General features: G+C 44.6%; 1 protein-coding gene across 4 annotated transcripts; it reads left to right on the top strand.

The window, feature by feature from the left end:
* Nucleotides 1-2,468: 2,468 nt before the first annotated feature.
* On the top strand, nt 2,469-21,246 carry LOC137328742 (THAP domain-containing protein 1-like). 4 transcript variants are annotated; one of them, XM_067994361.1, is made up of 4 exons: nt 2,550-2,649; nt 10,487-10,688; nt 14,488-14,808; nt 21,077-21,246. In XM_067994361.1, exons 1-4 carry the CDS (start codon nt 2,579-2,581, stop codon nt 21,080-21,082), a joined length of 600 nt encoding a protein of 199 aa, XP_067850462.1. In that variant the 5' UTR covers nt 2,550-2,578; the 3' UTR covers nt 21,083-21,246. The 4 variants fall into 4 exon arrangements, with proteins under 4 accessions (XP_067850464.1, XP_067850462.1, XP_067850461.1 ...); XM_067994363.1 differs by lacking the exons at nt 2,550-2,649; nt 21,077-21,246 and adding an exon at nt 2,469-2,542 and having other exon boundaries at nt 14,488-14,832; XM_067994360.1 differs by lacking the exon at nt 21,077-21,246 and having other exon boundaries at nt 14,488-14,832.
* Nucleotides 21,247-23,929: the final 2,683 nt, after the last annotated feature.

The raw sequence follows: 23,929 nt of genomic DNA, 5'->3' as shown, positions 1-23,929 counted from the left end.
CCTTTCATGTGCTTCATCATGAATGCCAAGGCATTATGTCACCCATTGGGCGGGTGTGTAATGGGTGTATACATGGTTGAAGGACTATTTTGTACAAACGGAGTTGGGGGGTGGAGTGAATTGGTGGTGGTGGTTGTTCCTGGCAGCCTGAGTATTTCAATCTGCACATCTCATTAAGAGAACCTCTTAGAGATGAGGGAATCCCTGGCATCCAGGGCAGCAATGTGCGCTGCTGTTCTGGCAGTGGGATCCCCATCTTCATTTTCCACCTCCTCGTTCTCTTCATCCTCTTCTTCAATGTTGCCATCAAATGAGGATGCTTCATGAGTGCATTCGACTTTCTCCACCTGTAACCCTCTCTGCTGCGGTATATTATGCAGGATGCATCACACAATGGTTATTCTGCACACCCTAGCTGGTGAGCACTGAAGGGCTCCCACGGATCTATCCAGTCACCTGAAGCGCATCTTCAACATTCCTATGGCTTTCTCAATGACAGACCTGGTGGGTAATATGGCTCTGGTTGAACCGCTGCTGTGCCTCGTTGGTGGGGTTTCTCACAGGTGTCATGAGCCATGTCTGCAGTGGGTATCCCTTGCCTCCAAGGAGCCAGCCCTTAAGTCTGTCTTCTATGTGGAAGAGATCCAGAATGTTGGACTCACACAAAATGAATGAATCATGGCAGCTGCCAGGGAACCTGGCACACACCTGCAGAAATCTCTTCCAGTGGTCGCACACCAGCTGTGCATTGATGGAGTGATGTCCCTTTCGGTTTATGAACAGTCCTGGTTCATGTGGAGGACCTTGGATTGCTATGTGTGTGCAATCAATTGTGTCCTACACCTGTGGGAAGCCAACCAAAGAGTTGAAACCCACTGCCCTCTCTGTCTGGCTGATGTCGTTGCAGGGGAAGTTGACACAATTGGATGCCCTGGCAAAGAAGCCATCTGTCACCTGTCATATACACTATGTGCAGACTACTGAGACTCCCTGGAGATGGCGCCCTGGATGGATCCGGAGGTGAAGAAATTGAGGGCAATGGTGACATTAACTGCAACAGGCAATGTGTGGCCACCAGGTCCAACTGGGAGCAGCTCTTTATGAAGGAGTGTGCAGATGTCTGCGACCACCTGCCGACTCAATCTCAGCCTGCGTAGGCACTGCTCCTCAGAGGGGTCCAAGAAGCTGGGCCTTTGCCAATCGACCCTCTCACATCGGTAATGCCTCCTGAGCCCTCAGCCCCTCCATTGGTCCCCTCCCCTATCTTCTCCAGGTTCTTGTTGCTTGCCTCTGTCTTGTGCAACTGCAGATCCCAGAACTGCATGACATGGTGATGTGCCTACTCCTCAGATGTACTGTGGAATACATCCATTGCGCCCTCCCCCATCCTGTGTTGTCAGTTTGAGGGGTTCCAAAATGTAGTTAAATTTGTCTGAACGTATGAATTCTCAGTCTTAACAAAGAAATCTCAGTCTAAATACAAAGAACTCCCAGCCAAACGTTTGTTGAGAGAACTGAGTGTCCAGCTGCAAGACCTCACCTTTTATTGAGATGTGTCAATCACTGGTTTAAAGGGCCAAATGAGCTTCGGCTGCAACTCACTTCCCCTTCTATGGCGTGTTTCGGAAGTTGCGGGAGACAGGTTAAGGAGAAATTAAATTTGTTTATGTTGCAGAATCCACAAAAAGTTAAGTAAAGTGTTTCAACCTGAATTGGCCTGCCAGCGGCAGCCAGTGGCAGCGGAACTTCTGGTTGTCTGTTGCGCCCAAGCATCTTAACGCGCCTTGGTTAAACCCAGAAGTGGGCGCGTTGGAGTCAGGATGCTCCAAAAATCTGGTACTTTAACTTCCCACCCACCCCGAACCCACCCGTTCTTGGGGGTTAAAATTACCCCCTTGATCTCAGACCTGTGCCAGCCCTTGAACCAGAACTACAGCTACAGAGCAACATCTAGTCGACACTCTCAGGAAGCTTCAAGTTTCCATGCTTGAAGAGAAGTTGGGGGCATTGAACAGTTCCTGAAATTCACATTGCAGTAAGTTGTCACTCCATGGGCAGAGTGAGTTAGTGTAGAGGAGAAGTTGATGACCATCCACCAGGATAGGAAGACAAAACAGGAGGCAGTGCAGGGTTGCCCTGAGAGTGTTTAATTGACAATCAGGTACTGAATGCCTGTGACAATGACAACAATTGCAGCCATGAGCAACACCATGGCACTGTGGAGCAAGTAGTTGCCAAAGGTGGAGCGCAAAACTGCTGTAGTAATAGGAGATTCCATTGTCAGGTGCTTTTGTAACTACAGCCATCCCAAATTCTGTGCTGATCCCAGGTTAAGGGATATAATAGAACTAATGCAAAAGATTTTTGGAGATGGATGGGGAAAAAGCAGAACTTGTGCCTCATGTTGAAACCAATGCAGAGAAAGATGCACTTCTCCCCCCCTTTCCTCCTCCCCAACCGTATGACGTCACCAACATTTGCTCCTCGACAAAGATGGCGGCGCCTGGTGGATCCGACCAATGAGGGTCGAGATTGTCGTCAGGTGGGTGAGGTCGGCGCTTGCAGACCGCTCGGTACCATGGTGTTGTCATGCTCTGCATATGGCTGCAAAAATCGGTACGATAAGGACCGGGGCGTTTCCTTCCACAGGTAGGGCCCGGAGAGCGGTTTCTATGAGGAGGGAGCGCTTGATAGTTGCGGCTCTTTATTTACTCAGTCCCGGGCCGCGATCTTAAAGCGGCAAAGTTCGGCGCTGGCCGAACAGCGCCTGATAAAAGGCTTGTGTGCCAGAGGGGGACGGGAAAGTGATGGAGTGGGTGAGGAGGGGGGCAGGTGAGGGGAGGGGAGGAGAGGGGAGGGGAAGGTGAGGAGAGGGGAGGGGAAGGTGAGGAGAAGGTGAGGAGAGGGGAGGGGAAGGTGAGGAGAGGGGAGGGGAAGGTGAGGAGAGGGGAAGGTGAGGAGAGGGGAAGGTGAGGGGAGGGGAAGGTGAGGGGAGGGGAAGGAGAGGGGAGGGGGAGAGGGAGAGGAGAGGGGGGAAGGTGAGGGGGTGAGGAGGGGGGAAGGAGAGGGGAGGGGGTGAGGAGAGGAGAGGGGGGAAGGTGAGGGGGTGAGGAGGGGGGAAGGAGAGGGGAGGGGGTGAGGAGAGGAGAGGGGGGAAGGTGAGGGGGTGAGGAGGGGGGAAGGAGAGGGGAGGGGGGAAGGAGAGGGGAGGGGGGAAGGAGAGGGGAGGGGGGAAGGAGAGGGGAGGGGGGGAGGGGAGGGGGTGAGGAGAGGGGAGGGGGTGAGGAGAGGGGAGGGGGTGAGGAGAGGGGGTGGGGAGGGGGTGGGGAGAGGGGGGAAGGTGAGGGGGTGAGGAAGAGGGAGTGGAGTGGAGGGGGAGGTGAGGGGAAGAGGGAGGTGGAGGGGAGTAGGGGGGTGAGGGAGAGGAGGGGTGAGGAAAAGGGGGGTGGTGAAGGGGTGGAAAGGGGGGCAGGGGTTGGTGAGGAAAATGGTGAGAAGGGGGGGGGAGAAGTGAGGGGGGAGAGGTGGGGGGGAGAAGTGAGGGGGGAGAGGTAGGGGGAAGGGGAGAGGAAAAGGAGGGGCAAGGTGAGGAAGGGGGAAGAACAGTGGGGGAGGGGAAAGGAGAGGAGTGAACGTGGATGGTACAAGGGACGGGGTATGAAAGGCATGGGGGGGGGGGGGGGTGTAGCAGGTGGAGCGGTTGACCAGCCTTATTTAATTGCATAAAAACACACTACTTGTAACATTTGTTTGAGAGCTGCGTCCTGTGATTGTTTTAATTTGCTGAGCACAGACTGGCTGATTGGAATACAAATATTTTCTTGCTCTTATTTGTGTCAGTCTTGGCTCAGTGGTAACTGAGATGGTGAGTGAGTCAGAGATTTGAGCACATAATCCAGGCTGACACTTCAATGCAGTACTGAGCGAGTGCTGTATTGTCAGAAGTACCGCCTTTTGGATGAGACGTTGAACCCAGGCCCTGTTTTCCCCCTCAGGTGGATGTACAAGATCCCACTGCACCATTTGAATTAGGGCAGCGGAGTTCTTGTGTCCTGGCCAACATTTATCTCTCAACCAACAATTAAAAAGCAGACTGTCTGGTCATTTATTTAATTGCTATTTGTGGGATCTTGCTGAGTGCAAATTGTCTGCTGCATTTCCTACATTACAACAGTGACTACACTTGAAAAGTACTTCATTGGCTGAAAAGTGCTTTGAGGTGTCCTAAAGTTTTGAAAGGTTGCTATATAAATGCAAGTTCTTTCCCACTAAATAGAGGGTATTGTAGTTCCCTTTCTTTACCTAGTTGAGGAAGCTGAATGTGGCCACAGACTATGTATAATTGTTAAGGGATAAAGAACTAATGGGTTGATTTTACAATCTGTAGTTTTTAAAGCAGTTCTAATGTTTTTTGGACAATTGATTCTAACTGCTATTTCGTCGCAAGCAACTTTTAAGGTTGAAATCCGTTGCCTGCCTCCTTAGTGCCATCCACTGAACTCAAGCTCCAGCTCCACACATCTTTGTTTCCTCCTGGCTTTATTGCCCTTCACAATATTGAAGTCACATGGCATATTCCCAGAATTAATCAATCAGAAAATCCATTTCATTCATAGAATCTATAGAATAGGAGGAGGTCATTTGATCTATCATGCTGGTGCTAGCTCTAAACTGAAGCTATCTGCTCTAATCCCATTTCCCTGCCCTTTCTCCATATCCTCCTTCCTATTCCAATTTAATTCAGCAGCTTAATTTAGAGGGAACAGCAAATGAAAGTGCAGAGAAGTATTAAACCTGGTGGCTCGTGCTGGGGTACTCATTTGGATTCACTCTTGCCTACTACCCAAGTAACACTGGAAAAACTCCATCCTTCACTTTTATTGTACAGACAGCACAGGACACAGATGGGATGCAGTGAGGAACTGGCACGCAGATGAGTGGGAGAATGTGCAGAAACTCTTTTTCATGGAGCTCCCCAGTAACATAATAGGGTGTATCCACCAAATCCAGCAGAAATAAATTTGCAGCTGAATATAAATAATTCACCCCCTCAAGACCACTTGGCAGATTGGTCAAAAAAGTAAATGCTCATGGGATCCAATGGAACGTGGCAAATTGGATCCAAAATTGGCTCAGTGGTAGGAAGCAATGGGTTATGGTCGACGGTTTTTTTTGCGACTGGAAGGCTGTTTCCAGTGGGGTGCCGCAGGGCTCGGTACTAGGTCCTTTGCTTTTTATGGTATACAATAACGATTTGGACTTAAACGTAGGGGGCATGATTAAGAAATTTGCGGATGATACAAAGATAGGCCGTGTGGTTGATAGTGAGGAGGAAAGCTGTAGATTGCAGGAAGATATCAATGGACTGGTGTGAGGTAATGCATTTGGGGAGAGCAAACAAGGCAAGGGAGTACACAATAAATGGGAGGATACTGAGGTGTAGAGGAAGTGAAGGATCTTGGAGTTCACGTCCACGGATCCCTGAAGGTAGCAGGATAGGTAGATAAGGTGGTTAAGAAGGCACATGGAATATAAAAGCAGGGATGTTATGCTGGAACTGTATAAAACACGAGTTAGGCCGCAACTTGAGTACTGCGTACAGTTCTGGTCACCACATTACAGGAATGATGTAATTGCACTAGAGAGGGTGCAAAGGAGATTTACGAGGATGATGCCAGGACTGGAGAATTTTAGCTATGATGACAGATTGATAGGCTGTGGTTGTTTTCCTTGGAACAGAGGAGGTGATTTGATTGAGGTGTACAAAATTGAGGGGGTCTAGAATGGATAGGAAGGACCTATTTCCCTTAGCGGAGGGGTCAATAACCAGGGGGCATAGATTTAAAGTGATTGGTAGAAGGATTAGAGCGGAAATGAGGAAAAATGCTTTCACCCAGAGGGTGGTGGGGGTCTGGAACTCACTGCCTGACAGGATGGTAGAGGCAGAAACCCTCAACTTATTTTTTAAAATACCTGGATGTGCACCTGAAGAGCCGTGACCTTGCAGGCCTATGGACCAAATGCGGGAAAGTGGGATTAGGCTGGGTGGCTCGTTTCGCAGCCCGCGCGGACACGATGGGCCGAGTGTCCTCCTTCTGTGGTGTAAATTTTCTATGATTCTATGATTTCTATGAAGACAAACGAGGTATAAAGTTGTGCACCTCTCTCACACATCTCTTGTTTGTCTTGTAGACAGCAAGTTTGTGCTCTTGATTTTAAAAAATGGATGTGTTGAGGGGCAACGTCATGTCCACTAGTGTACAGAACAACGGAGGGGAGTGGGAGGTATAATTGGACATCGCTCACCCAGCATTCTGCCTAGAATGTGTAATTTGATCTAGTCCTTCTGGAGGCAGGCTGTGCAGCTTACTATGCAGAGATAGCAATGTGTAGTAGCATTGCGGGTAGAACCCCATGGAATTTAGAGAACGCACAATGTTAACACACCCCACAGTTCAGACAAGGCACAGTGCGAATACTCCCCGCAGTTCAGACAAGGCACAGTGCGAATACTCCCCGCAGTTCAGACAAGGCACAGTGCGAATACTCCCCGCAGTTCAGACAAGGCAGAGTGCGAATACTCCCCTCAGTTCAGACAAGGCACAGTGCGAATACTCCCCACAGTTCAGACAAGGCACAGTGCGAATACTCCCCACAGTTCAGACAAGGCACAGTGCGAATACTCCCCACAGTTCAGACAAGGCACAGTGCGAATACTCCCCACAGTTCAGACAAGGCACAGTGCGAATACTCCCCACAGTTCAGACAAGGCACAGTGCGAATACTCCCCACAGTTCAGACAAGGCACAGTGCGAATACTCCCCACAGTTCAGACAAGGCACAGTGCGAATACTCCCCACAGTTCAGACAAGGCACAGTGCGAATACTCCCCACAGTTCAGACAAGGCACAGTGCGAATACTCCCCACAGTTCAGACAAGGCACAGTGCGAATACTCCCCACAGTTCAGACAAGGCACAGTGCGAATACTCCCCACAGTTCAGACAAGGCACAGTGCGAATACTCCCCACAGTTCAGACAAGGCACAGTGCGAATACTCCCCACAGTTCAGACAAGGCACAGTGCGAATACTCCCCACAGTTCAGACAAGGCACAGTGCGAATACTCCCCACAGTTCAGACAAGGCACAGTGCGAATACTCCCCACAGTTCAGACAAGGCACAGTGCGAATACTCCCCACAGTTCAGACAAGGCACAGTGCAAATAGACCTCAAGTGCTACATTGGAGGTGATAATGTGCAATGCTGGCGGTAGAGTAGCCAACACTGCGCTGATGCTAACACACAGATGGCCATAAAAAGCACGTATCTAGTCTGCTGACCGGAACAGGGCGGCATAGTTTCTTATTTCTGTGAGGAGGGAGCTAAGTGAGGTTATGCTGAACTGTTAGATTTGCAGACTGTTTTGCAATGTGTTTCCATCCAGGTTTCTGCAGACATTCCCTGCAAACAGAATATTTTTTTAAAAATGGAGACGAGGGTGTCCTTGTACAAGAAACACAGAGTTTGTATGCAGGTACAGCAGGCAATTAGGAAAGCAAATGGCATTTTGGCCTTTATTGCAAAGGGGTTGGAGTACAAGAGTCAGGAAGTCTTACTACAGTTGTACAGGGCTTTAGTGAGACCTTATCTGGAGTACTGCATACAGTTTTGGTCTCCTTATCTAAGGAAGGATATATTTGCTTTAGAAGCAGTGCAGCAAAGGTTCACTAGATTAATTCCTGGGATGAGAGGGTTGTGCTATGAAGAGAGGTTGAGTAGAATAGGCCTATACTCTCTGGAGTTTAGAAAAATGAGAGGTGACCTCATTGAAACATATAAGATTCTGAGACGGCTTGACAGGGTAGATGCTGAGAGGCTTTTTCCCCTGGCTAGAGTGTCTAGAACTAGGGGGCATAGTCACAGGATGAAGGGTCGGCCGTTCAAGACTGAGATGAGGTGGAATTTCTTCGTGCAGAGGGTTGTGAATCTTTGCAATTCTCTGCCCCAGAGGGCTGTGGATGCTGAGTCGTTGAATATATTCAAGTCTGAGACAGATAAATTTTTGGACTCTAGGGGAATCAAGGGATATGGGGATTGGGCGAGGAAGTAGAGTTGAGGTCGAAGATCAGCCATGATCTGATTGAATGGCTGAGTAGGCTCGAGGGGCCGTATGGCCTACTCGTTCTCCTATTTCTTATGTCCTTTGTGAACATGCCAGCGGGACAATGTGGAGGTGAGACATGCTTCCAGCAGCATCTGCATGGGTGCTTGTGCCATCAGTCGCCTTGGCCAGCCTGCAGATGGCTTTAAAATCTTTTCAGTACTAAGTGGCTAATCACGGGGTGGTGGAGCTGCCACTGTCCCACCCTGGGTACCACCTCCATCCAGACTACCTATTCATTCTTTACCTGAGGCACAACTCTGTGTCCCAAGGAGCATTTAAATTCTGGCTGTAATCTCTGCCAAAAATTTCTCTCTCAAATGTTCAAGTGAGGCTACAGCTTGCAGCTCTCTCATTCCTCCTCGCTGACCCCCTGTTTCTGTGGACACTTCAGCCTTTCAACAGCTGAAGCCTCCTTCCCAGTAGCAATGACAGAGTCAGAGATAGCCCTCCCAGCAGATGCGACCAGCTGCTGGTGGAATAGCGGGGCAGGCATAGGTTCCATCCTGCCTCTTCAACATCGTCAGGGAAATCCCCCCCACTGCCCCATTCCTGGCATTTTGACAGACACAATTCCCCCAGTTATGACCTGAGTTGATGTATCACCCTGACTGACAAAACACCCATCAGTGATGCTGCACCGACAGACCCAGCACCCCAAGCTGACATCTCCAGCGGGCATGGTAGGCAAATTATCAATGTATAAAAGGCTCTACAAGCTCCCAAGATCTGCCCGACTGCCCTTGCTGACCCTTGTCCAGGGAAATACAGATTCAGCTTCCCCAAATGGATCCTTGAAGTTCAACCAGTGCTGCAAACTCCCAAACTGCATTCAAACAACAACTTGCATTTATAAAGCACCTTCAAAGTAGTGAAACATCCCAAGGCGCTTCACAGGAGCATGATCAAAGATATCCAAACCATCCCAGGACGACATGCCGACCAAAGCTGACTCTGCACCCTGAGCAGGCAAAGCGCTACGGCTGACCAAGCACTCCAAAATTACACTCGCTGCCATTCCAAGGAATCACAACTTGCTCTTCCAGCACCAGTCTAAACTAACTGGTCCCACAAAAACCTAGAAGCTATTCCAAAGCACCATGGCCCATCAGCCAAGGTGATCTGAGTACACAAAACCTGCAACAGAACACAATACGCTTCGTAAGAGAGCTGATGTTTTGGCTTAACAACGCGGGCTTCAATAACTGCAGTCACAGCAACCTGCTGCACGGGCGAGTGACAGTTGGAAAAATCTCACGTGGCCACCCCCACCTGGTCAGGCCTACGTGTGACTCTAGTTCCACTCAATGTAGTTGACTTGTCATGCCCTCTGGACTGGCCTAGTAAGCCATCTGCTGTAAACTACTCCCTCTCCTCCACCTTTGATTCCTTGTCCCCATTAAAACATTTCCCCTCTACAGTCCTGGGCATTGGCTCAGTGGTAGCACTCTCACCTGAGCCAGAAGAGTTCAAGTCCCACCCCAGAGACCTGAGCACATTATCTAGGCTGACACCTCAGTGCAGTACTGAGGGTGTGCTGCACCGTCAGAGGTGCCGTCTTTTTGATATGTTAAACTGAGGCCCTGTATCATGGCATCTTTCAGGTGGATATAAAAGATCCCATGGCACTATTCGAAGAGAAGCTGGAGAGTCCTCGTGACCTGGCCAATATTTATCCCTCAACAGATTATCTGGTCATTATCTCGTTGCTGTTTGTGAGACCTTGCTGTGTGCCAATTGGCTGCTGCATTTCCCAACCTTACAACTGACTACAGTTCAAAAGTACTTAATTGGCTATAAAGCGCTTTAGACGTCCTAAGTGGGGCTCGAACCCACAACCTTCTGACTCAGAGGCGAGTGCACTACAATTGAGCCAAAGCTGACACCTAAAAGAGAACTCAGGAGACACGAAACTAGTTCTGTGACCACGCAGAGGAGCGGCACAGCAGCTATTTCCCCTAATCTCCTATTAGGGCTGACCAAGTGGACAAGCAGTTGAATGAAGTAGCTGTGAGGACTGGCCAGTCAGTCATGCCAGGCCCCACTTTTTAGAGGGCTGCATGGCACCAATCATTGTGAATCAGGAGTCATGCATGGCACACTAATTATTGGAAGTGACTTCACTAAGGGAGTTGAACCTTTTGTGCTTGCGCGGAATTTGACATCGGGTGGCCCGGTGCATGCGCGGTCATTGGATGGGCATGCACAGAAGGATGACGTCATCGAGTTGACCGGAAATATCCACACTGTCGCGAATCACCCCATTATAGAAAACACTTTACATGGGTCTTCTCTCTAACAATTTCTCTAAAACTTGATTAAAGGTTTCCCCTGAAACGACCAGAGCTCTGTAAGAAGTGGCTGGCTGCAGTAAGGAGACGTAATTTTACACCCACCAAAAACAGCAATCTTTGCTCAGAACATTTCACAGGGGATTGTTTTAGAAAGAACTGTAACAACAAAATACTGGAAGAAAATGCTGTGCCATCCATATTCTGCTTTACCCGACCAAATCAACAGTCAAAGGTAACTTTTTCGTTACTCAATTACAATGCCGAATATGTTGGTAACTTTGAATGCAGCACTGTCATTTTAATTGTACATGATACATTTTTTAAGATACCATACTACACATTAATACACAGCGGTTCCAACAATGATTCTATTCCATAGAATTTTACCTTAAATTTTGATTGCATACAATTTTTGATCCAGGTACATCAATTTCCTTATTTGTGTGTAAAATGCAATGTATAATGATCCTTTCAAGCCAAAAGGCCAACAGCAGATGTTCTGCACAAACAGCCATTTATGATCAGTTAATCTGTTTTTGGTGGTGTTGACTGATGGAGGAATGTTAGCCAGGCCACTGGAAGAGATCTGTTCTTTGAATTGTGCCACGGAGTCTTTAATATCCACCTGAATAATCAGAACAGAGAAATGGGGCCTTGGTTTAATGTCTTATCTGGAGCACAGCCCCCCTGTCAATGCAGCACTCCCTCAGTACTGCCCGCTAGTGTCAGTCCAAATTATGGAATTAAACCCACTACCTTTCTCCAGAAATGAGCGCTACCAACTAAGCCACAGACACATGAATATTGACCATCTAGTACACGTTACATGTGTTTTAATATAAAATTAGAGAGAGCAGGAGTGCTTCAATGGTAGCAATTTTAAAACTATTATAATTTTGCATGTTATTTAGTATTACAAAGTAGAGGAGAGAGAAAGATGATGAATTTCAATTTTTCATTAACTCAAAAGATATAAATTGGTCTTCATATAAAAAGGATATAGAGGCACTGGGTCACCATTGACCAGAAACTTAACTGGACCAGCCATATAAATACTGTGGCTACAAGAGCAGGGCAGAGGCTGGGTATTCTGCGGCGAGTGACTCACCATCTGACTCCCCAAAGCCTTTCCACCATCTACAAGGCACAAGTCAGGAGTGTAATGGAATACTCTCCACTTGCCTGGGTGAGTGCAGCTCCGACAACACTCAAGAAGCTCGACACCATCCAGGACAAAGCAGCCCGCTTGATTGGCACCCCAAACACCACCCCAAACATCCACTCCCTTCACCACCGGCGCACTGTGGCTGCAGTGTGTACCATCCACAGGATGCACTGCAGCAACTCGCCAAGGCTTCTTCAACAGCACCTCCCAAACCCCCGATCTCTACCACCTAGAAGGACAAGAGCAGCAGGTACATGGGAACACCACCACCTGCACGTTCCCCTCCAAGTCACACACCATCCCGACTTGGAAATATATCGCCGTTCCTTCATTATCGCTGGGTCAAAATCCTGTAAGCCCCTTCCTAACAGCACTGTGGGAGAACCGTCATCACACGGACTGCAGCGGTTCAAGAAGGCGGCTCAGCACCACCTCCTTAAGGGCAATTAGGGATGGGCAATAAATGCCGGCCTCGCCAGCGATGCCCACATCCCATGAACGAATTTTTAAAAAAAGGTGCAAAAAAGATTCACAAGGATGATACCAGAACTGAGAGGATATACTTATCAGGAAAGGCTGAGCAGGCTGGGGCTCTTTTCTCTCTTTAAAAAAAAAAGAGAAGGCTGAGGGGTGACTTGATAGAGGTCTTTATGAAAGTGTTTGATAGGGTAGATGTAGAGAAGATGTTTCCACTTGTGGGGGAGACCAAAACTCGGGGGCCAAAAGTATAAGATAGTCACCAAAAAAATCCAATAGGGAATTCAGGAGAAACTTCTTTACCCAAATAGTGGTAAGAATGTGGAACTCGCTACCACAAGGAGTAGTTGAAGCAAATAGCATAGATGTATTTAAGGGGAAGCTAGATAAGCACACAAGGGAGAAAGGAATAGAAGGGTATGCTGATCGGGTTAGATGAAGAGAGGGAGGCTCGTGTGAAGCATAAACACTGGCATAGACCAATTGGGCCGAAAAGCCCGTTTCTCTGCTGTAAATTCTATATAAATCCTACCTATAAAAATTGTGATAGGATTAGTCTCGGATGTTCTCTTCCCCGTCCCCCCTCCTCTCTTGTCCGTGGGTTGAGACCACTTATAATTCACCACCACCTTGATTGAGATCAGCTAACTGGGCATGGAGCAAGGATTGTTCTTGGCACTCTGCTGGTCCGTTTGCTTCTGTCAGACCAAATGATGCATTTACCTGCCAGCCAGAAATGTGGTGCAAAAACAGCCATATGAATTGGTTTACAGTGCAAAAACTAATTTAGTCCCAGTCTGTAGAATTTAATTCCACTTTTCCTTTATCAAGTGGACTGCTTTTCTGTAGTTGGCAATTCATTTGTATCTCTCATGAGTTTATCTTTAAGCTAGCTATATTAGGCACACACATTGTGCTATAATGTAAATTAATCCCCACTTCATTTTTTTTATTTTGCAGATTTGCCTAATGTTACAGTTCAGGCTTTCTCCCAATACTTTTACTAGTGTTAATGGCTAGATAACATTTTGCATTAAGCAGAATGATACCTGCTTCTCTCTTGTTTGCCACGCATGGGTTATTGTATCCCAGGTCTAGCAATTAACTCCGAATCATGGTAAAACTCTCTCTGGAAAATACATTCTCCCGTCAACTGAGACAGCAGAAAATGCCATAACTCTAGACTGTCGTGTAGCTGATTTATTTATAGCTAAAGTAATGCATAGAAGCATAAAAACACAAAATACTAAAGAAATAATCAAACTTACACCAAGTAAAAACTGTTTGAATTGCTTAAAAAAGGACTCTCTTCCTGCTGTGTGCTTTGATGCAGTCTGGTGGTTTATTTGGCAGATTCTTAATGAGCTCTGTACTCCACTATCTCCATATAGTGGCACGGTGAATAGAAAACTGAAGACCACTAGAAAATCTCTAGTTTTTTTTTAAACTTTTGAAGTTCACACAATTTCTTTCAAGCAACATAAATATTCATTTTAACACCTCAACAAATAGCTTATAGCTATTGGCATCCTGGTGCATAATAGCCTGCTTATTTTGACACTAGATCATATTTTTCATCTGACAACAGTATTTTAAACATGCTATCCCAACATCAAAGAAAATCCCTTTATCGCCTGCCTGGTTCCTGTAGGCTATGTCTCTGTCTTCCATTCTGAAGCTTATTGGAGAAACAAGCCTCCATTTGAATCCTAATTTCTAGACACACAAGATAGTAATGGATGAGGAAAGCCATGGCCTCAGGAAGCTGGGTCTTTTTACTCTAGAAAAGCGTAGGCTTTGGGGAGATTTGACTAATGGGTCTGTAGTTGCCTGTGTCTATTTGGTTACCCTTTTTGAATATGGGCACCATGTTAATCTGTTTCCAATTTACTAATACCTCCCCAGTGTCCAATGACTCCCCAGTGCTTCTCAAATCTCTCCCTGTCTATAAACACAAATTCCAGTTTTTGTTGTCCTGACACGTCAGCATTTGATGTAGTAACCAAAACTATGCAGAAATTTTCACCTACAATTGAGCTCAAAACCTGTGTTGTAGTATCAAATAAAAAAGCATAACCTCAAATTTCAAGATGTTTAAGCACAAAACTTGATGGATTAGACTTTTTGATAAAGCGTATATGCTATAAAATGTACTGTTTTTATTTGCATTTTTATTTAAATCTTAATATAAGGCATGTTATACTTTAACAAATGTTGAAGTATAGCTTAACAAATTATAAGATTAGATAAAAGTTTGTAGTTTCTGGTGGTGTACTGCAGTAGATCTATGTCACAAATATGACTAAACTTTTACAGCTTAAATTTGCTATCGCTGAATATTAAAAGTATATATTCAGAACTGTTAATCTATTAATCACTGCATTGATAGAAGTTAGAAATGGCAATACCAAGTGACCAACCTCGTGAAGCAGAGGGAATTTCAGAGGAATCCGAACTGAAGCAAGCACATGGTGTCCTAACTGTTTACGACCACAGCTACAGTGTTGGAGATGCGTGTTTGCAAAAGAAAAAGATTCAGCAGTTGGAAGAACAGAACGAGAAACTGAAGAAGAAACTGAAATTTCTACAGCAAAAGTCTCGCCGCCAGGAGCAACGATTACAGAGAATGAAGAAGCTATTACAGGAACTTAATACACGAGAGATATTACCACATCAAAGCTGTGTGCTGTTACATGATACTTTGTATGAGGTGATTAAAGTTTAAATGTAAAAATGTTTACTAGTACCACATTTGTTAAATGGCAGATAGTGTAGAAACATAACTAAGTATCTTTACCCAGGATCCAGGGAGGGAGATGACTAGCAAAATGCCTCAGGGGTCAATGCTAGAGCAATTATTGTTTACATTGTATATAAATGATTTTAAATAGGAACAGCTGACTAAATTTGTTGATATAGTATGGGCTAAGGGGCTGCAAATAACAGAACAAGCAGACCAACTACAGAGGAACTTGCGCCATTGCACTAACAAGTCCAGCTTGGCCAAAAAAGCAATGAGCCGGATTTTGCTGTGAGCGGCGAACGCCAGCTGTTCGTTAGACTTGCACTTGCCCATGAGCTTTTGCATGGCAAGTTACTGTTAAGTTAGATATCCATTCAGTGCGTGCCCTCTACATGGCATCTGCAACCTGTGAGAACAGGGCAAGCAACTGTGCATCCCCATAACCAATCAGATTGAAGAATCATTGAGCAGAGCAAAGCCTGAACCAGGAAGTGTAAGTTAGAATAGTGAATTCAATGTTAAATCAGGTACAGTAAGCGGAATAGAGAGGGAAAGAAAGATTCGATTAAGAGACAGAAATAAGAGACTAAGAAAATAAAACAATTATTTGAATTGTTTTTTTAAATGTCCAACAATAATTAAAAGCTGAAGGAATAAGACTCCATACTTGTAAAAGTTAATTTTCAGTGCCAGAGGGATTGTTTGGCAGTAATTAAAAGGGTCCTTAGACCAGAATGGACAAGCCCTAAGTTTCTTTTTGGCGAGTTTAGTTTGTATCTATGAGGCAAGTCCAGGAACTTCATGCCGCTCAATACATTTGAATGGTCAGTCAACCAGCGAGATGCCGTTTTCGTGCAGCTTTTGGAGGAGCATCGCATCTCGGACAGCAACTTCCGGATTTCCACTTTTAACCGTGCATATGCGGTTGCCAGAAGTTACTGTTTGATTTGCACACAAATGAACGTGAGCGCTGTTAGCCTCGCTGTTATTTTTACAGTCAAATCCGGCCCATTGTAATGAGATTGGGGAAGTGGGCTAAGCAGTGAAAATATAATATATTAGAACAATATTAGAAGGACATCATAGATCTTGGGCTACTGATAGCTCGCTTAAACAATCACAGTATGTAACAGCAATAAAGGCAAACTGGATCTTGAGATGTGTAGGCAGAGGGATAGCATACAAGTCCCAGCAGGTGACTGAGAGGTTGCACAGAGCACTGATTCAGCTCCACCTGGAGTACTGTGTACATTTCTGGTCACCATACTACAGTGGAGGATATCCTGGCTTTGTATAGTGGAGGCAACTAAACCAATATTGGAGGATTGGGGATCTGAGCTAAGAGAAGTGAGTGAAGAAACTGGGAATGTTTATGCTGGAGAAATGATTCATGAGAGAACCATATCAAAGTTTTCAAGCTTCTAAAGGGTGCAGAACCTCAATAAACTGTAGCCAGGTGGCACAAAGTCAAACTCAGAAGAGGGAAAATTAACACAGTTTAGATTTAACAACTTCAGTGTGTGAGGAACATAGAAACAGGGCATTCAGTTCATCAAACTGCACTTATGATTTTGCCCATACCCACCTAGTCTAATTCCATTCTCTCGCTCCCCATACAAGTTATTGCACCTCTTTTTCGAGCAACTATCTAATTCCCTCTTAGAAGAATTTACAGACTGCTTCAACAGCAGTTTTGTGGCAGAGAATTCCACACTCTTAACCACCCTCGGAATTTTTTTTGTAACCTCCCTTAATTCTTTTTGTGATTTATCTTAAATTTGTGCCCTTTCATTATCACTCTCTGAACAGTGGAAATAATCTATCATTATACTTATAATCATTGAAGTCCTCTATTAGGTCACCCCTTAATTGCTCAGCCCTAGTGAAAGAAAAGAAATATCCCAACATCTCAAGTCTCTTTGTAACTGTAACCCCTCATTCATCGTAACATTGTGGCAAATCTATGCTACAAGTTTCCATTTTCATATCCTTCCTATATAATGGGGTGCCCAAAATTGTGCACAATACTCCAAATGTAGCCTAACCAAAGGTCTTGTACAGGTTCAATATTACCTCTTTACATTTGTACTTTATGCTTCTAGATACAAAACCAAGGATTGCATTTGCCTTTTTTAATGGCCTTATCTACTTGCACTCCTACCTTTAATGACCTGTACACCAAGGACCCTCAGCTTCTCTAGTCCATTTAAAATCTTGCCCTTCAAAATATATTTCCTTTCCTTTTTGCCTGGTGTTTGAGGGAAACAAAAGAGTATAGTTTGTATTTCTTTGAACTTTGGAACTGCAGTGGTCTTTTTAGTACTGTATAGTCTTAACCACATTTTCAAAAACTACAAGTTGTATATGAAATTGTCTGCACGATTAGCTGAGTCATTTGATTATTTCAGTATAACGTGTCTAAAAATTGTACTCCAATGTAATATCTGTGAGAGACTGAGTCTCTAGACAGAATTGAAGACTTTGATTCTGAAAATACTGGTAAACATCTGAAAATAACCATGTAATAAAAACATAGTTTGACTTATTTTAGCACCCAAAAGAATAGTCTTGATAATAATGTTTTTGTACTTCTGGGGAGGAGTTCCTGGAGTTTGATAGCAGTAAAGGCAGGGTCCCTGTAAGTAAGTGTGTGATCCAGAGTTATTCCTATATATACTGGCTTTGGGTAATGTCAGCCATTCTCCATCTAAAAAGATACTGTGTTGTTGTGAAGCATTACATAGAATTTACAGCACAGAGACTGGCCATTTAACCTAACTGGTCTATGCTGGTGTTTATGCTCCACATGAGCCTCCTCCCACCCTACTTCTTCTAACCCTATCAGCATATCCTTCTACTCCTTTCTCCCTCGTACTTTTCTAGCTGCCCCTTAAATGCATCTATGCTATTCATCTCAACTACTCCATGTGGTAACAAGTTCCACATTCTAACTATTCTGAGTAAAGAAGTTTCTCCTGAATTTCTTACTGGATTTATTAGTAACTATCTTATATTTGTGTCCTCTAGTTTTGGACTCACCCACAAGTGGAAATATCTTCTTTATATTTACCCTATCAAACCCCTTCATAAAGTTAAAGACCTCTATCAGGTCACCCCTCAGTGTTGGCATAATTAAGATGGAAGCATGATGGTTCTGTCTTAGATACAGTAGGCTTAAGTCTCCATTTTTTTGTAATAGTCACTGATGGCTGCCATATCTTGGTTCAAGTTTTCCTTAATCTTTTTGAAGTTTCTGTCTCTTGAAGCCAGACAGATGTCATCTGCATACTTGAATGGCTTGGAGGTTGTTGGAGACAGAGCATTTGTAAATATGTTAAAAAGAGTTGGAGCAAGAACAGATAGCTGGGGGAGCCCATTCTTCTGGATCCTCCATTAGCTGAGCTTATTGCCTGCCATCATCTGGAATTGTCTATCTTGAAACATCATCTCTGTAGCCATAACAGCCCATAAAAGTAAAATCTTGACAAGTAGGCCAGTGTGCCAGACAGTATATGCTGCTGTCAAGTCAAGAAACACATTCCCTGTCTTCATCTGTTTGAAACCATTTTCTATATAGATGGTAAGAGTAAGAACTTAGTCACAAGTGCTCCTATTTGGTCTGAAGCCTGTCTGGTCACTTTTCAGAGCCTGCTCTACTGTGGGCATAATTCTATGCAGAATTAGCTGCTCAAGAAGTTTGTTAGCACAGCTCAGAAGTGACATAGGATGGTAGTTAGCTGAGGAGGAGTGATTGTTCCCTAGTTTTGGTATAGCTACCACCCTAGCTTTCCACCACATCTTATGCATTTTGCTCTTGGATGATATGGGATAAAAGATTGATAGCCATTTTATTCTTTTCTTTCCAAGATGTAGTAGCATTTCTAGTGAAATTCTGTCAAGGCCACAAGCTTTTCCTGCTTTCATCAAACTCAATGCACTCTCCACTTCTTCAGTGGACAATGGCTGTAAGATGTCTTCCTCACTGAGGGGGGACCCATCTGTATCCACGCCACTTCCCTATTACTGATTCTTCAAAGAGCTCGTCTCTGTTGGCTTTTGCCATGTTATTCAGGTGTGTGGCGTTACTGTTCAGGGACACTTTACACTGACGTGTGGATGGTGGTTCCTGGGGTGCTCCAAGCTTCTTTGAGTGACCGCGCTTTTCTGCTAGACCTTGTCACGTCCATATATGATGTAGCTTCTTTCCAACATTCCCTCAACGGACATTGAGGCTGTCAACAAGGTGGTTTGCTATCTGAGTCAAAAGATTCTTCACACTCACAGGTTCTGCATCTAAGCAGGGAATATAAGGCTTTTGACGGGCATGTGGGATGGATTTAATTTTTGCTTTGAAGATTGCTTTGGAGAAGCGAGAGTAGACATTTCCTAGAGGAATATTATGAGGTATGCACAATACATACTTGTTTGCTTTAAGTATCTTTTCCAGGTGCAGTGCTGCCATGTTCTCATCATGTACCCTGTGATTATCCTGTGGGGGAAACGCAAGCAGCAAATAGCAGACCGAATCTGGACAACCCGGATCCTGGTTATATTGGTACTGGAGCAGTTGGTTCTCATATAGTTAGAAGGAGTGATTTAAAATATTGGGACTATTTCCACTGGGGCAGAAAAGGCTCAAAGGAAATTTAATGGAGATTTGTTAAACTATGAAGGGTTTTTGATGGGGTGAATAGGGAAAGACTTTCTTCTGGGGAATCAGTGATGGTGGGGTCATCAATTTAAAATTGTCACTGAGACAGTGAGGACAGAGATTAAGAGACATTTCTTTACACACAAGTGTTGGAGTTGAGGGAGAGACTATTTTAAGCGAAAATGGATGCATATTTGAGGTAAAGGAAGGTACAGGGCTATGGGGAGAGAGAGCAGGGCAGTGGGATTATTTTCAGATTACTCAAGCAAACATTTGGCACAGACACAATGGGCTGAATGACCTGTGCTGCAAATTTCTATGGTTTTGTTTGTCTAAATTGCTATTTCTCTCCTACTGTGGCTGAACTTGTCTCTCCATTTCACTGAACTTCTGTCTCTCTATGCACTTCTCTCTCTCCGTGTATCTGAATTTTTCACTGAATACTCTCTCTCTCTCTCTCTCACACTCTGTTTGAACTTCTCCCACAGTATGTCTGAACTTGTGTGTCTCTCTCTCCCTACCCTGTGTGTCAACTTTTCTCTCTCCTCCCATGTTTCAACTGCTCTCTCTCCCTCCCTTATACCATAAGTCCTGTTGCCAGCTGGAGTGACATGACCATAAGAGGATATAAAAATTGTCAACATTGTACTACTATGCTTTTTGCTTATAATAGGAAAAGTTACTGGATGCTCATATGACCTTTCGTGTTTTTTTTTAGTCAGAGTATTAAACTTATTAAAACCATAATATGTGTGGATGTCTAATAATAATCTAATGTTCTTGCTCATGTCTTTTACAATTGTATAAAAAGGGATGTGTTTTGGTCGAAAGCTAACATTTGGAATATAAATGAAAGGTACAGGATGACCTGATAATGACCTAACCTTACCACGTGTTGTTCATATATGGGGTAATGTCCCCATCTTAAAAAAATAATGGAATTGGGAAGTAGTACACAAATGTACAAGCATTCCCCTGAATAAGCAAAGGTTGAGGAGGTGGCCTATAGACAGGTCAAGACATGTAAACACTTAAGTATAATAACAATAGGTGACATAGCTGGAGTCTGGCAGAAGAGACTCAAGAAGATAGCGTGCTGAAGCCACTGGACTTCTGTTCTGAGGACTGAGGTAATTACACTCATTCTGTATTTGGTTGCGCTGCTAATAAAGTCATTGAAGACAATTTTTTTTGTTGTGAGCTTGATTATCTGGTGTGCAAAACCATAGGCAACACCTTCCCCATGTCTGAACTTGTCTCTCTGCTCCCCATGTCTGAACTCCTTTCTTTCCTACTCCCCACGTCTGAACTCTCTCTCCTCCTTGTGTCTGAACTTGTCTCTGTTATTCTGTCCCATCCTATCTGCTGTTCCTACCATTGGAGTTCCCCATGCAGCTCCCCCTATGCATTCTCCTGTTCCCTTCCCCTTCTTCCTCTCTGTGTTTCTTCACCCTTCTCCATTCACCCTTTCTTCTCCCCTCATCCTTTACCTCTATAGGAATTTTATTTATTTTTCTCAGTGTAAAAAATCAAATTGTGTCTTTGCACATGGAATAACAATATTTTTAATTTGTTTTTCCAAAGATGTAAAAACAAGCTGGAACATGAAAGCTGTTATCAATTTACTTCAGGGAGAAAGAGAGACAGACAGCCAGACAGAACAACAGAGATGGATGATTACAGCACTTGTGCTTTATTTTGTTTGTATACATGAAGATTTGCACAGTTGGAGTGGGTAAGAGAAAACAATTTTCCATGAAAGAAGGAACTTGTATTTATATAGTGCCTTTCATGACACCAGGATGTCCCAAAGCTCTTTACAGACAATTAAATATCTTTTGAAGTGTAGTCACTGTTGTAATGTAGGGAATCACAAAGTCAGTTTGTGCGCAGCAAGATCTCACAAACAACATTAACATAAATTACCAGATAATCTGTTTTAATGATCTTGGTTGAGGGATAAATATTGGACAGGACTCCCCTGCTCTTCTTCGAATAGTGCCTTGGGATCTTTTATGTCCGCCAGATAGGGCAGATGGAGTTTAACTTCTCATCTGAAAGATGGCACCTCCGACAGTGCAGCATTCCTCAGTACTGCAATGAGGTGTCAACATAGATTATCTGTTCAAGTCTCTGGAATGGGACTTGAACCCATGGCCTTCTGACTCAGAAGCTAGAGTGCTACCACTGAGTCAAGGCTAACACCTAACTACCATAAAATGAACTAATCAAAAAACATTTGCTTCATTATCTCAGGGTATTACACTTCTGTGAAGCATCTTGAGACATGTTTCTAGGTTGAAGGTGCTATATAAATGCAAGTTGTTATTTCCAAATTTTTCCTCACCAGTGCTTCCAGATTTCAGATTCCACCCCCTTTCTGCCAAAACCCAGGCTTCCTCTCTACAATGTTACAAAACCAAAAGACCCATCAGCATTTCCAAATGCAAAGACCTCACTAGTGTTGGCAAATGCCAGATCTGTCCCTCAGTGCTATCTTACCTGAGACCTCCATTGCTAGTGAATCCAGGATTCCCCACGGCAGTGCTGCCAAACATAAAGTAACCCCATAGCAATACTACCAAGTCCAGCAACCACCCCCCCCGGCCCTTCACACTCTAATTATGCCAAGTCCCTGACCCCCATCCTGGTGCTATCAAACCCTTAAGTGCTACAAAGCCCCAGAACTTCTAAGTCCTATAAGCTCCTATATTCCAAGAGCCCACTGCTACCAAACACCAGGACAAGCCAATCAGTGCTGCCATACCTTAGGGCCCTCTATCCTACACTGTCGAACCCCAGGAGCCCCCTAGTGTTGCAAAATCTTAGAACCCCCATTGCAAAGTTCCAGTACATCCCCCAGATATATAAAACACCGGATGACCCCTTGCCTGCTAAATACCAGGTACCTACCTCTAAGCTGGCACATTGTGCCTACCAACTTGCAGTGTATCTTGGCTTTAAAAAAGTAAGGAACAAAAATTGAGTATCATAGAATCACAGAACGTTATAACACAGAAACAGGTTATTTGGCCCATCAAACCGGTGCCAGTCTTTTTCTCTTACTGCAATATCAGTCTCCTGTCCCTTACCAAACAAATGAAGTTTCTACTGAGATGTATCAGTAAAGAAACATATAACAATGAAGACCACTGATTTATAGTTTTCACAGAAAAATGGAAAGAATTACAGAATTTGATCCCCAAAACACTGGAAAAGAATGCCTTGCAATAAAAATGAAATTCCAGCATTATTAATCAGTGACCCTAATAAAGCATTATGTATTAGGGCTTATTTTAACCCTGCCCACCCAATGGAAACCGAGTGGGCGGGCAGTTAAAATGGCCAGTGCAACTTACCTGCACCAATCCCGCTGTCTTCCCAAGGGTTGCAATCTACTCTTCCGTACACAAGTGAAGGATACCTGCTGGAAGGCAGTGGGTTCCATCTTTCAGGACACAAGTAGGGCTCTTTGATGGCCAACTGCAATTTTAACCAGAGGCATGTGTGGGGAACCCATTGTGACTTCACCACCAGGCCAACCTGGCAGCAAAAGGAGTTGGGGGCCGGACAGGCCCAGAAAGGTAAGTGGCTTTTCTTTTTTTTTAGTTTCCTGAGCAGACATTACATGGAATTACATAGAATTTACAGCACAGAAACAGGCCATTTGATCCAAACTAGTCCATGCCAGTGTTTGTACTTCACACCAGCCTCTTATGTTGGGTACAGTGCAGGTCACTCTGCTGATAGTATGCTCACTGTAGGTCCCTATGCTGATTGTAGTTAAGGAGGAGGAGTGTGAAATATTGGATGGGATAAACATAGTGAAGGAGGAAATATTAAGGGTATTAGCATCTTTGAAAGTAGATAAATCACCAGGTCTGGATGAAATGTATCAGAGGCTGTAAAGAGAAGCAAGGGAGGAAACAGCGGAGGCTCTGACCATTATTTTCCGATCTTCTCTGGCTACAGGCGTGGTGCCGGAGGATTGGAGGACTGCTAATGTTGTACTGTTGTTTAAAAAGGGAGAAAAGGATAGACCGAGTAGTTACAGGCCAGTCAGCCTTACCTTGGTGGTGGACAAGTTATTGGAAACAATTCTGAGGGACAGCATAAATTATCATTTAGAAAGGCACGGATTAATCAAGGACAGTCAACATAGATTTAATAAGGGAAGGTCGTGTCTGACTAACTTGATTGAATTTTTTGAGGAGGTAACGAGGGTCGATGGGGGTAACGCATTTGGTGTAATCGACATGGATTTTAGCAAGGGTTTTGACAAGGTCCCACATGGCAGACTGATCAGAAAAGTAAAAGCCCATGGGATCCAAGGGAAAGTGGCTAGTTGGATCCAAAATTGGCTCGGTGGCAGGAAGCAAAGGGTAATGGACGACAGGTGTTTTCGTGACTGGCAGGCTGTTTCCAGTGGGGTTCCTT

The sequence above is a fragment of the Heptranchias perlo genome, chromosome 1, assembly GCF_035084215.1.
Source record: "Heptranchias perlo isolate sHepPer1 chromosome 1, sHepPer1.hap1, whole genome shotgun sequence".
NCBI classification, from domain to species: Eukaryota; Metazoa; Chordata; class Chondrichthyes; order Hexanchiformes; family Hexanchidae; genus Heptranchias; species Heptranchias perlo.
This window is presented reverse-complemented; position numbering and strand designations above follow the sequence as displayed.